This window comes from Barbus barbus (assembly GCF_936440315.1).
Source record: "Barbus barbus genome assembly, chromosome: 34".
NCBI classification, from domain to species: Eukaryota; Metazoa; Chordata; class Actinopteri; order Cypriniformes; family Cyprinidae; genus Barbus; species Barbus barbus.
The window spans coordinates 9,262,018-9,276,472 of record NC_136762.1 but is presented as its reverse complement, the minus strand read 5'-3'; the positions used below and the strand labels follow the sequence as shown (position 1 = coordinate 9,276,472).

Here is a 14,455-nt window from a genome sequence, read left to right as displayed (position 1 = left end):
GCAGTCTAGTAAACAAGTCAGTGTAGATATTAATTATTGTCTAACTAACCGGCCATGTCAGCCTGGGGTCTCTGATAGAGCATAGTGAACTCATCAGGGTAGTGTTCAACCCAGTTCCAGAAAGCCTGACACAAACATATAAAATAAATTTACTCCTATAACCTTTAACAAGATGAGAATTATTAAAGCTAGAAAAAAAACTACTAATCTATAGTATCATTTAAAATGCACATACCTTTTCCAAACTGCTGATTACTGCGAGCTGAGCCGGCTTTTTCAAAGATTTGAATTTAAGTACTGTTTCTAAAGGGAACATGCAGGAAGTTATCAAGTAATTCCACACCATATATTTAATAAATTAATTTATTATAAATTGAAACACTATGTATTTATTTTCATTCATTTGCGGTTTAATACTTGCACTGTGCCATATTTTGATTCTGATTTTAACTATGCAGCTTTAGACTACCCATAAAATTCATCCTTAACAATAAACTTTTTGAATATTGAGGCAATAAATTATCTATACAATAGAGCATGCTTTACCTTGTAGGAGTCTCTTTAACTTGGAGCAGTCTACGTTGATATACTGGATGAGCTCAATGTCATGGACATCCACTGTGTCCTCTGTACAAACTGTGAGCTCTTGCAACCTATGAGAAGACATTACATTAAAAGTCAATAATTTGCCTTTAACTGTTCAATTTGTAGACAACCAAGCAAAACGGCCCAGCATTTATACAAATTACAAACACTTGTGCAGCTGGCTTACAATGTTTAAAATAAGCTATTTTTATTAGTTATTATGGGGTAATTGGGGGGCTAATTCACACAATGAAAGAGGTCCTCAAACAGAGCCCAGTGGAACCCCCAGTATGTTAGAGAGGTACCTGGTGGAGATACGACTGAAGACGGCATTGAAGTTGTTGCAGCTGAGAGAGAAGAGCACGGCAGAGGCGGAACTGCGCAGCTGAGCGGCGTGCTGCTGGCCCTCACGGTACGAGTGCAGGAAGTGACAGATTTCAGGCAGCAACTGTTTTACCAACATGGCCTCATCCAGCCTCAGGCAGTCCTTGGGTTGCTGATGATGCACACGAATACACAGTATATTTTGTTATTACTATTCTCTTTTTTTTTTTACTGTGTGCTGTACCAAACAGTAAGTGTAAAGTTTAATAACATCTACTGAAAACCAGACTAAAACTACAGCGAGTAGAAAGCGCTTCGGAATCAGCAGCATGCAGGAAAGGGGTTAAAGAACAGAAATTAAATTCAATGACAGAGTACCAAACAAACACATTAGTGGATCAATGTACTGCACACATACTGGGTCAAGCTAAAAGCCCGAAATGTGTAACAAATGGTAGGGGGGAATTTTATAATACAAGGCAAAAATTCATGACTGCTAAAACTAGTTAACGAATAAAGTGTTTAGCGGTCTTGAAGGTCTTCGAATTTCAAGGAACAAATTAAATCCTGAACAGCATGGAAGAAATCTGTACGTATACCTCTCCATCTCAATTACATAAAAGGAAATGACAAACAATTTTGCAAAAACAAAACAGGACAGTGAACAGCTGTGTAGCATCCGGGCAAGGGAAAATTACTAATCTATACAGGAAAATCCAGACAATCTCAAGACAAGGAAACACCTGCAAATGTAATAATCTCCTGACAGGCCAGTTCAGAGTCGTCTGTCTGGGAGTAAAAGCTAAAGATTTAATTGTTTTACCAGAGCTCTGTGTCTAAGACTTCACGAGTCCATGAGCAATCAAAAAACATTTCTGGACAGTTTCTACTTTTTGAGACCAGACAAATATCACGGTCCCTATAATGCCCCTGTAAAAAGTCATTCAAACTCATGTCAGTCATTTCACGCTACTGTTCAAAAGTTTGGGGTCGACAAGATTTTTTCATGTTTTTCAAAAACTTTAATATTGTTAATTTTTTAATATATTAAAATTCTATTTTAATATATTTTATTATTGTGATGGCAAAATTAAATTTTCAGCATCATTACTCCAGTCTTCAGAGTCACATGATTCTTCAGAAATCTAATATGCTGATTTTCTGCTCTGTTTAGAAACTGTACAAAATGTGATTTTTTTTTAGAACAACATTTACTTGAAATAGAAATCTTTTATCTGACATTATAAATGCTGTTAATGTGACTTTTGAATTTCTACTGATCCCAAACCTTTGAAACATAGTGTACAGCTAGTTTCTATTATACTATGGCATGGTTAAAAACTTTATTATGTTTATTTGATAGCTGAGATTCCAAGGTGTTGATTCATTTTCTATAACCATGCTGCTATGAAGTAGTTCCAGTTTCACCACATTCGATTTATTTCTACAGCCTAGCATAGTAAAAGAAACAGACTAATATTGGTCAAGATAACATTCAAAATATTTAGATATTCTTCTGAAAAATATTTTTAATATCTATAAAAATCTATAATAAAATATATGTAATCTTCTAGGTCAGGCTGCCGATAGGCAATAATGAAACAATTGTGATTGTAGGGTTGTGACGGTGAGGAAATTTTACCACTGGTTAAATGACGCGAGACAACACTGGTAATACCGGTATCACTGTGGTGGGGGGGTTTGAGGTTTCCCTCTTTTCCTCGCTTTCCTTCGGTTTTAAATAGCTTGTAAAAGCTCCGTGCACATTTTACTTTCACTTTCAAATTAGCGGCAATTCGGTGTCAATCAGTTGTTTGTTTTTAGTTTGTTTGAGTTCTCACTTTGCTTTGCTTGTAAAAGCACTGTGCTTGTAAAAGCACTGTGCGCATTTAACTTTCACTTTTAAATTAGCAGCAATTCAGCAATTCTTAACAAAACAAATAAAAATACACCATGCTATATGCCTAATATAAAATAACTTACAAATTTTAAATGGGTATACAAAACTGAAAATCAGTAGGAAGACTGAGGAACACAATTATAAAACGTAGAACGTTTACAGGTACATCTAAAAAAATTAGAATATTGTGAAAAAGGTCAATGGGTCTCATTCACTACTAAGTGCGTACGTTTTTTGTATTTATACGCACATTTGAACTTCTCACGAAAACTTTCCGCCTAATTCACAACACGTGCGTACGCACATGAGCTTGTTCTTAAACTCGTTCTTCTGTTAGTGAATCTGGAGTCTTCTAAAAGAGCGCCCGCGTGCACGAGGTTAGTGATTAGCATAATACACGCCCAAACCAGCTCCATATAAGTGCTTTCCGCAAAGCGGCACTCATCTAGAGAAAGAAAATTATGGCATCGAAACAAAAGACAAAGAAAAATAACTTTAACGATAATGAACGTGAGGTGAGGTTTTGCTGTCGGAGGTGGAAGCCAGAAAAAATGTGTTATTTAAAAGCAACTGAACAGCCATTCGTCACTCTCAGCAAACATATCAGTGCGCCAGAGCCGGCGCCAGGGCACCTCCATCGGAGGGCATTTAAATTTCTAGAGGGGGGGGGGGGGGTACAAATCATGTTGTGTGTGTGTGTGTGTGTGTGTGTGTGTGTGGGTGGGGGGTGTATTCGTGACGAGCGTGCAATCTGTGATCGCGTGCGGTTGCTGACGCTCGCCAAATCGTTCAATTGCTTTCTTATGTGCGCTGTTTTATCGGTACTTTTGCTTTCAAAATCGATCGCGTTCAGCAAGGAGGGGAGAGGATGGAAAGTGGAGAGGCACAGTAACTCGTTTGGGGGGCCACGGCCCACGAGTGCCCCCCTTGGCGCCGACCCTGCTGTGCGCACTCTAAAGATGCGCTCTCTCCTTAGAGCACGCGCCGCAATGTCTTCAAGCAGTACCAAGTGTGCCATGCCTCCAAACACAAGGTGAGAAACAAACACCGTTTATATAAGCATAGATCAGGTGATTTGTTGTTTGGACCTCTAATTTATATATAAATTTATATTTATATTTATATATATATATATATATATATATATATATATATATATATATATATATATATATATATATATATATATATATATATACACTCACCTAAAGGATTATTAGGAACACCATACTAATACTGTGTTTGACCCCCTTTCGCCTTCAGAACAACCTTAATTCTACGTGGCATTGATTCAAATGTTGGCCCATATTGATAGGATAGCATCTTGCAGTTGATGGAGATTTGTGGGATGCACATCCAGGACACGAAGCTCCTGTTCCACCACATCCCAAAGATGCTCTATTGGGTTGAGATCTGGTGACTGTGGGGGCTATTTTAGTACAGTGTTGTCATGTTCAAGAAACCAATTTGAAATGATTCGAGCTTTGTGACATGGTGCATTATCCTGCTGGAAGTAGCCATCAGAGGATGGGTACATGGTGGTCATAAAGGGATGGACATGGTCAGAAACAATGCTCAGGTAGGCCGTGGCATTTAAACGATGCCCAATTGGCACTTAGGGGCCTAAAGTGTGCCAAGAAAACATCCGCCACACCATTACACCACCACCACCATCCTGCACAGTGGTAACAAGGCATGATGGATGCATGTTCTCATTCTGTTTACGCCTAATTCTGACTCTACCATCTGAATGTCTCAACAGAAATCGAGACTCATCAGACCAGACAACATTTTTCCAGTCTTCAACCGTCCAATTTTGGTGAGCTCGTGCAAATTGTAGCCTCTTTTTCCTATTTGTAGTGGAGATGAGTGGTACCCGGTGGGGTCTTCTGCTGTTGTAGCCCATCCGCCTCAAGGTTGTGCGTGTTGTGGCTTCACAAATGCTTTGCTGCATACCTCGGTTGTAACGAGTGGTTATTTGAGTCAAAGTTGCTCTTCTATCAGCTTGAATCAGTCGGCCCATTCTCCTCTGACCTCTAGCATCAACAAGGCATTTTCGCCCACAGGACTGCCGCATACTGGATGTTTTTCCCTTTTCACACCATTCTTTGTAAACCCTAGAAATGGTTGTGCGTGAAAATCCCAGTAACTGAGCAGATTGTGAAATACTCAGACCGGCCCGTCTGGCACCAACAACCATGCCACGCTCAAAATTGCTTAAATCACCTTTCTTTCCCATTCTGACATTCAGTTTGGAGTTCAGGAGATTGTCTTGACCAGGACCACACCCCTAAATGCATTGAAGCAACTGCCATGTGATTGGTTGATTAGATAATTGCATTGAGAAATTTAACAGGTGTTCCTAATAATCCTTTAGGTGAGTGTATATATATATATATATATATATATATATATAAAATTGGACATCTAATTATACTTTATTATCAATTTTAACGTCTAGTTACTTTTCACCCACCCTGTACATAACCCATCTAATTATATGTGGGGTTCTTTATACATTCTTACAAGGCCCTGGGCGTACATGATTATTGCGTACGTGTGGTATAAGTTGTTCTTGAATTTTTTCGTACATTTAGATTAAATTTTAGTACGAAAGTTTTTGATGAATCATGATTTATTCGTGAAAACGTCCGTACGCACATTTCACGCAAAAATTAGTGCGTACGCATGTTTAGTGAATAAGGCCCAATATTTTTTGTCACTCATTTCAGAAAGTGAAACCCATATATTATATAGATTCATTACACAGTGAAATATTTCAAGCCTTTATTACTTGACATTTTGATGATTATGGCTTACAGATAATGAAAATCCAAAATTCACTGTCTCAAAAAAATTTAATATTACATAAGATCAATAAAAAAAGGATATTTTAAACAGGAATGTCAGGCTTCTGAAACGGATGTCCATTTCTATGTACTCAATACTTGGTTGGGCCTCCTTTTGCTTGAATTACTGCATCAATGCGGCGTGGCATGGAGGCAATCAGCCTGTGGCACTGCTCAGGTGTAATGGAAGCACAGGTTGCTTTGATAGCGGCCTTCAGGTCATCTGCATTGTTGGGTCTGGTGTCTCTCATCTTCCTCTTGACAATACCCCATAGATTCTCTATGAGGTTCAGGTCAGGCGAGTTTGCTGGCCAATCAAGCACAGTAACACCATGGTCATTGAACCAGCTTTTGGTACCTTTGGCAGTGTGGGCAGGTGCCAAGTTCTGCTGGAAAATGAAATCAGCATCTCCATAAAGCTTGTCAGCAGAAGGAAGCATGAAGTGCTCTAAAATTTCCAGGTAGATGGCTGCGTTGACTGTGGACTTCAGAAAACACAGTGGACCAACACCAGCACATGACATGGCAGCCCAAATCATCACTGACTGTGGAAACGTCACACTGGACTTCAAGCAACATGGATTCTGTGCCTCTCCACTCTTCCTCCAGACTCTGGGACCTTGATTTCCAAATAAAATGCAAAATTTACTTTTATTTGAAAAGAGGACTTTGGACCACTGAGCAACAGTCCAGTTCTTTTTCTCCACAGCCCAGGTAAGACGCAACTGACGTTGTCTCTGGTTCAGAAGTGGCTTGGTAGCCCTTTTCCTGAAGATGTCTGAGCGTGGTGACTCTTGATGCACTGACTCCAGCTTCAGTCCACTCCTTGTGAAGCTCTCCCAAGTGTTTGAATCAGCTTTGCTTGACCGTATTCTCAAGCTTGCGGTCATCCCTGTTGCTTGTGCACCTTTTCCTACCCAAATTCTTCCTTCCAGTCAACTTTGCATTTAATATGCTTTGATACAGCACTCTGCCACGCCTCTCAGTAATGACCCTCTGTGACTTACCCTCTTTGTGGAGGGCGTCAATGTTCGTCTTCTGGATCATTGCCAAGTCAGTAGTCTTCCCCATTATTGTGGTTTCAAAGAACAAGATATACCCGGAATTTATACTGTAGGGATGGTCATTTAATGAAACTCAAATGTAAATATTCTAATATTTTGAGATACTGATTGTTGACTTTCATGAGCTGTAAGCTCTAATCAAAAAAACTTTGGAAATGTTTTACTTTACATGTAATGAATTTAAAATATATGAAAGTTTCACTTTTTGAAATAAGTTACAAGAAAAAAAAAAGAACTTTTTCACGATACTCTAATTTTTTTTAGATGTACCTGTATTAGCAAAACAATTAAGAAAGTTTGGAGGCATGGACTGCATACACCTTGATGTAAAATAATGGCGGGGGGGAAATCACACAGTTTAAATAAAATAAAAATCAGCAAATACCATGGAACCAAATAAATGAGAAACTAATGTAAAAAAAAAACAAAAAAAACATTCAATATCACCTTAGATAAATAGCAGGTCAACAGGCTTTTCAAAATCCAAAATATTTTTAAAACGGGCGCTTTTACATTTCGTTTCGAAAATCTTCTGCCATTGTCTTGTCGGTCTCACCGCACTCTTTTTGTCAGTCAGCTCGACTCACTCTCCTCACGTGATAAATTAAATTTGATCTGTGATGCATAACTGTAGTTCGTTTGGTGTGCTGCATTGAGCAGCCGCGTTCAGTTTTAATTATAGCGTCTGTTCTCTAACTGAACTAAATGATTGTTATTACTATTAAAAAAAATCAAAATGACGGACGGTGAGGGACGGTGCCGCGGTGGGCAAGTGACGTAACCGGTGTTGAGGCTTAACACCGGTATCACCGCCAACACCGTCTATCGCAGCAAGCATATGTGATTGTAAAGCATTGCGTTCAGCAACAAAGGTGAAACCACAGCTAGGAACAAAGCTGTTAAAAGGCAGGACGTAAGACAATCAAAACAAGCAACAGGTCGGACAAAGTTCACTGTGAGACAGGACAAGCTGCTCACCCCTGCCAGACACTTCTCCAGTGTGTCCAGGATAATCAACTGGGAGAGGTAGAGGTTCTTCTCGGCAGCTTCGCCGAAGATCCGCTATGAATAAAAGACAGTAATGTGACATTAGCAAGACACTTCTCTCAATTGATTGCAATAGAGCTTGACATGATCATGTTCCTAAGCTAACAGTGTAACACTAAGCATAAAAAACACCAGCAAACATTAAAATGGTTCATGTTTCTCAGGCTTTACTTATTTTCAGAATTGAATTAAATAAACATTTATCTGCCATCTTGGTTTTATCTGTGCCATGCCAAGGCAGTTCACTCATAGCAGAGTTATGAATTTCAAAATTCAATTATCAAGAAGGGGAAACTTGAATGTTATAGACACGGACTTACCATGTTGTTCACATTTTTGAGTATGTTGGTCAGACCGTTGATGACGAGGGCAAATTTGTACTTGGAGATGTTGATCAAACATTCTTTATTGTGCTCTGTACTCACTTTGGTGTGCGTGCTCTGCTGTCCTGTTTTAATTGGGAGCTGTGAATCAGAGACAGACAGACAAATTGAGGGAAATAGAGAAAAAGAGAGCAATTGAAACCACCATACTCTGCAAAGGATGCAATTAAATCTTTCTAGAGATCAGGCCATGGTAGTGTATTTTTTTTACTTGACCAATTTGTTTTCAAATATACTTTCAATTAATTTCAAGTAAATAATAATCAAATAAAAGTAACAATTATAGTGTAAGCAAACTATAGTCATTAAAAAGTAACCCAAAGCACAAAAAATAACCATTATATTTACATTAAGTTAAGATAGAGTACTCTTGGGTCTGGTTAACAGGTGTGAACGCTGGGTTCCTGCAGCTTAGCTTTCAAAGCCTGTGTTATGGCTTTATTGAGAGCATTGGGTGGAAAACAGCTTGTAACGTGGGACGCACAGACTGCAGAGCAAGAGGTCAAACGGTCTTAAATTTGACACACCCACCCCTGAGAGAACATCCAAGCACTTAATGCACCAACCCCCCCATCTTGGGTCTAAACGCTCAAACTTTAGGTGTTGAAACAAAGCGCCTCCAGCTCTCTAGACTTCCTCCCTGTGCTGCACACACCTGCAGGCCAGCACATCTGCTCTTGTTCTCTCCAACACACAAGAAGTTAAAGCCTGTGTAGCGGGAGTGTTGAAAGCACACATGGCCTGGCCGTCTTAATGAAGCGTATGTGGAGTGAGGGGGTGGAGGCCTCTCCCCCTCTAAGCATTCCCTGATGAGGAATTGGTCTCAGAGAATTGGTTTCCGAGTACTATGGCTTCTCTCTGGATCAAACGAACTTTGACTTCAAGAAGTTACAGCTTGCGAATAAACTGCTCTAATATATTGAGCTGTGGTGCTTATTTGCCAAAATAAGTTTTAAGTCAGACTTGTAACATATCCTAATCCTGTCCTCCCCACTTCTCGCCATCATTTCCAATCTCTCCTGTACTTTCAATTCAATTAAGAGATAAGAAAAAAAGCAAACAATAGTTTGAAATGAATTTAAAAAAAAAAGTTATCAAAATAACATCTGACTATAAATAATACCCTTTAAAAGTTTAAAGACAGTAAAAAAAATTACTATTTAATACTTTTATTACGCATTGATCGATGCATTAAACTGAATAAACAGATCCATTTTCAAATGCACTGATAAGAAATCAGCGTATTATTAGAATGATTTCTGAAGGATCACATGACACTGCTGAAAATTCAGCTTTGCCATCACAGAGATGAATTACATATTAAAATAGTTATTTTAAATTGTGTTAGCATTCTAGTAAAATTATAACAATTTTAGCTTTTTGACATTTATACAAATATATATTTTATCTTATATAAATTATTGCAGAAGTATTAAGTATCAACATGAAGGTGAGTTAATCTTGTTTTGTTTTTTTTCCTTTTTTTGGATGAATTATTCCTTTGAAATTTTGTCTATTTCACAATATTACATTTTGACTGTAAATTAAATAAAATAAATGCAGCCTTGGTGAGCATAAGAGATTTTTTTTCCAAAAACATTTAAAACTCAGCCCTAAACATTTGATAAAGCACGTGAAGCAACTGAAATCAATTCATTAAAATTGCCTGGTTATTTTTTACTGATTTAGTTCAAACGGAACAAAGTCTGATAATAGTAAATTACTACAATAACCAATATATTCACAATTTTGTCTAAATTTTAAAACAACAAAAACGCTGCAAATACACAGTGATCATACTGAATACAATCACGCAAAGTCCAAGAACAGATCACCAAAGATGCCAACTTAATAACTAGCTCGGAATAGTGTTTCCTTGTGCCGTACACTTAAGATCACTAAAAAATGTGTCAAATTAGCCTAAAAAAAAAAAAAAAAGATTAAGCCTTTTTTTTTTGTTTTTTTTAAATCTGATATTTCAACAAATCTTAGCTCATAATCTGCTTTAGCTAAGTAAGTAGACCTATATTTGTGGTGCAAGGCAGCCAAGTCACTTCTGGTTGCAAGGTTGAAGTGTCCTGACAATTGCACTGGCCAGTGCGTCGGCATGTCAGAAAAACTCTGAGAAACCCTGAGGTTCCCTCCTTCTTTCCGGCCAACTACTGTGGAAATGAAAGTCTCAAGACCGGAGAAGAACCGACGCACACTCATAAAACACACGCACTCGCACAGAACACATAGCCCAGCCCTGTTGATATCCATTTTAATGCAGCATGCCGATGGACAGTGAGCACTTTGTTTCCCAGGAATGGTTTAAAATTCCAGAAAGGTCAGGGACCAATCGCTTCCCTTATGTGCACTTTGGAAGAACCGGCCATACTCATGTGTCCTATGGAGAATGGATGGTATATTAACCAAAAACACAAAGACAATTAAAAATATTATAATTTAAATCAAATTTATTTAAGATTATACTTGAATAAAACTTTCAAGGGCCAACATTCAAGAAAAATAAGACTTTCCACCCCTATCACATCAGTTGGAATGGTCTTTCTAAAACTTCAGAATTTAAAAAAAAAAATTAAAAAAAAATCACTTAGCCTTTTTCCTGGATATTGCTATAATACGATCAAATCTAGTGCTAAAAGGGAAGTTCCCCTAAATATTCTCATCATTCATCAACCTCATGTTGTTCTAAACCTGTATGACTTACTTTCTTCTGTAGAAAAACAAAAGAAAACATCCTGAAATACATTGGAATCCAAACAACATTGGGCCCCATTGACTTTCATTCAAGTTTTACAGGTATGGCATGACATGGAGTTGAGTAAATTATGACAGAATTTAGATTTTTTTGCTATCCTTTTAAGATTCTCACAAGAAAAATAACTGATCATAAACTACCCAACACCACCAATAAAGTTTATCTTAAGTTCCAAGATCATACAAATTAAAACAAGCGTAACCTTCGTACATGCAAACGCTCTTTAAAATCTCTTAAACCGACATCTAAACACAATGCATCATCATCCTCTCATTCCTGACTCAACTCTCTCCAGAGAGAGGACAGATTAGTTTTCCATGACCATGCAATGGCATCTGTGAGGTCATTGTTTCAAGGTGCTCTCTGCATTCATACAGCTGCTGACAAGGCAATAACCACCACTGAGAACTTGCCTATTGCAAGGAAGAAAAGCCACACATCACTGGCGATCAGCTCAAACAATCGATCCTAGTGTTTTCCGGTAGTTTCCATTCAGGAAATCTGCAACTTATGATCTGCTTGTAATTGCAATTGTGGTGAGCAGCTGTCCTTCAAGTCATGAGAACATACAGAGCAATACAAGTGCAAGTAGTGTCACTTGTCAATGTATTATGCTTTCACCAAACAAGTGCCTTAAGCACTCTGATCTAAAAAGCACTAAACCAGCTTAGCGATAAAACAACCTAAACTCCTTTTCACACTTTCATTAAACTGTTATGAGCCCCTAATCTGCAGCACAAGAAGCCAAACCCTTAGAAAAGCCTCTTAACTTTAGTCTGACAAGCACACCTTAGTATACTTTTTAAAATAGTACTTATTAGAGAAATAATATACTTTAAAAGAATAGATTTAAGTGCTAAATTAATGCAATGTTTTCCGACACTTAATTGCACGTTATTTGTAATAAAATTAAAATGTATCATACTTTAAATATATATTAAATGTCATCTAAGTCAAGTAAAAATCTAAGCGTACGTCCTTTAACCACAACAAAAAATCATCAAAACCTTTTCAAATGTACTTTAAAGTAAAACCTTTAATTTTACATGATTTCAGGACTCCATTCAAATTTTCCACATCGTTAATATTATATATTACATATAGTTTTTTTCAAATATACTTTTAAAACTTGTACAAGTGCACATTACATAAAACTAAGCACACTTCTTTTTCACAAGAGCAGGGACAAAACACAATTGCTTTGGCTATGAGAGCAGGGTCCGAGGGATGAATGCACATTAAAACACTAAAAAGGCTCATAAACGCCCAGCTATTTAATATTGCTTATTATTAATAGCTTTTGTTTACGTTTAGCTGCCTATAATTTATTCCAATAGTAAATTAAAATATCAGAGTACTGATATGACCATGATAGTGTGAATCATTATAATGGCATCCTTCAAAACTGCTATTAATTTCTTCAGGTGTCACATTTTCTGATCTGCGAACAAATACTGAATGTACCCTTAAGGCTCTAACAAACAGCATTTACAGAAAATCGTACAAAATTTATTAAAAATGACTTATGACAGGCGCCTGTCAGAAACCTGTGCTGTCATTACCTCTTCAGGCTCAAAAGATGCGTTATTTTGCTCTCAAAACCGTCGTAAAGTTTCAGAAAACTTCTATAAACACAGAACATTGATAAACTGACATGGTTATTAAACATGGTTGCATGCACAGGACTGTAGGTGCCTGTAAAGCTGCTCCAGCTATGCAATTTCATCTCTCTGTATGTCAACAAGCACGGAGGGAGTCTGATTCCTTTTGTTTATATTTAGGCAGTGCGCGCGAGCGACTCAGCTGAACATTCATCAAATCAATCACGACCCTACAGCCCAATATTTGGCTTTTGCTGCCAAATATAACACATCAGGCCTGAAACAAGACATGCACGGGTTGTATTTGGCCAGTGCAAAGCCCAAAACCACCAACCTCGCATCTTCCACATAAACAACGCGTGCATTTGCATCGTTTGCATGCTCGCTTTTTTGGCCTTGAAATGTCAAATCTCCCCACCGAGGTTTTCTTTACCTGTTCGTCGAATCGATTAATGATGGCCTGGACCCATTCCACGGGCTTGTGCGCCGCCATGCTCAGGCGGATGCGCGCGCCGCTATGTCTCCTATCAGTCACTTTTGCGATCCCGATTCCTGCTCTCGATTCGCCCCGGGTGCGCCAAATACCCCCTAAACCGCTCCGCAAAATAATCAAGGAGGACAACAGAGGAGGAGGTGGAGGGAGGAGGGGGGTTTGGTTTAGTTTTTCACTTCAAGCATACTCCACCACGCCGCCATGACACACCACCGGAAGTTTGAATCCTCCTCTCTCGCTCTGGCTTCAGTCTGGGTGCTGCGCATGCGCAGAAATGCTATTGAAGAACTGGACCATTATTACCGGAGGAATATCTGAATCTGAGTTTGGTGTTTCTGGTCAAATTTATTACTTTTCTATGCACTGATTAAAAAACGTTTTTAGATCTTAAAATGTGCCATTACGTATGGTACTCAGTAAATTAAAATACTACTGTGGTTTGTCCATTATTCAAACATAAAATGTGTAACTAGGCTATATAAATCCTATTAAAGTATACTTATTCATCTATTTTTCCTTGAAATAATCAAACAAAGCTTCTTCATGTTCTTTATTAAGAATTACATTGAACCATAAAATGATCTTAGAGAATTTATGACATTTAAACATGAAATATTTAATACAAGTAGGCTAAATACAATTAGCAACACATTACAATTTAAATTCGTTTTCAAGAATCGGATTATTTTTTCCTTTAACAAAATTGACAAACCATTTTTAACTGTTAAACTAAACTAGTTTGTTTAATTGTGTAAATTGAAGTCAGAAATAATGATATTAAATAGTGAAACTTTATTGTGCTTTAGTAATAGTAGTAATATTGGACGGATTAATGTTATAGCAACGCAGAAGGCTTTAATGAGAAAGAAAAACAGACCTCTACTGCCACCTTGAGATCAATCTAAACACAACGTCAATGGAAAGCAGTATTAGTTACCCTACTTATAGTCACTAGAGGGCTTATGTGTTATCATAGCCTTTTGAAATATCCAGAAAAGGCTATATTTATTTTAAGTCTTATGCCCCACCAACTAAGTAAAAATTCAGTAAAAAAGATCTTTTATTTTAAGGAGTAACAAGATTTGAATATAATGCTCTGCATTTCTCTGTCTAATTCTATCTGCTAAATATGCCTTGCACCCCAAAGATATTTGAACTGTCTGAAAATTATTTTTTATTGGAACTCTGATCATTTCTGATTAGAAAGCCATATTCCTTAATGTATGAAATAAATCATCAGATTGTTCACTTGCCCTTAAACATCACACCGTGAACATGTTTTTGTGGTTATTTTAAAGGGGTCATACATGCAATTTCAAGTTTTCCTTTCTCTTTGGAGTGTTACAAGCTGATTGTGCATAGATAAGATCCCTGAAGTTGCAAAGACTAAAGTCTCAAAACCAAAGAGATATTCTTTATCAAATTTAAGACCATGGCCATGCCCC

At 37.7% G+C, this 14,455-nt stretch overlaps 1 protein-coding gene across 3 annotated transcripts in view; it reads right to left on the bottom strand.

The window, feature by feature from the left end:
* The window catches only part of LOC306854451 (neurofibromin-like), a 79,763-nt gene extending 66,500 nt beyond the window's left edge, over positions 1-13,263 (bottom strand). For 2 of the 3 annotated variants that reach the window (XM_079392443.1, XM_079392444.1), the window contains exons 1-7: positions 12,951-13,263; positions 8,090-8,233; positions 7,701-7,784; positions 891-1,081; positions 547-653; positions 236-303; positions 50-125 (exon numbers count right to left, since the gene is read on the bottom strand). In XM_079392443.1, coding sequence (XP_079248569.1) covers positions 50-125; positions 236-303; positions 547-653; positions 891-1,081; positions 7,701-7,784; positions 8,090-8,233; positions 12,951-13,010 — 730 coding nt within the window. In that variant the 5' untranslated portion in view covers positions 13,011-13,263. The remainder of the gene's footprint in view (positions 1-49; positions 126-235; positions 304-546; positions 654-890; positions 1,082-7,700; positions 7,785-8,089; positions 8,234-12,950) is intronic. The other variant, XM_079392445.1, reaches the window with a different exon arrangement.
* Positions 13,264-14,455: the final 1,192 nt, after the last annotated feature.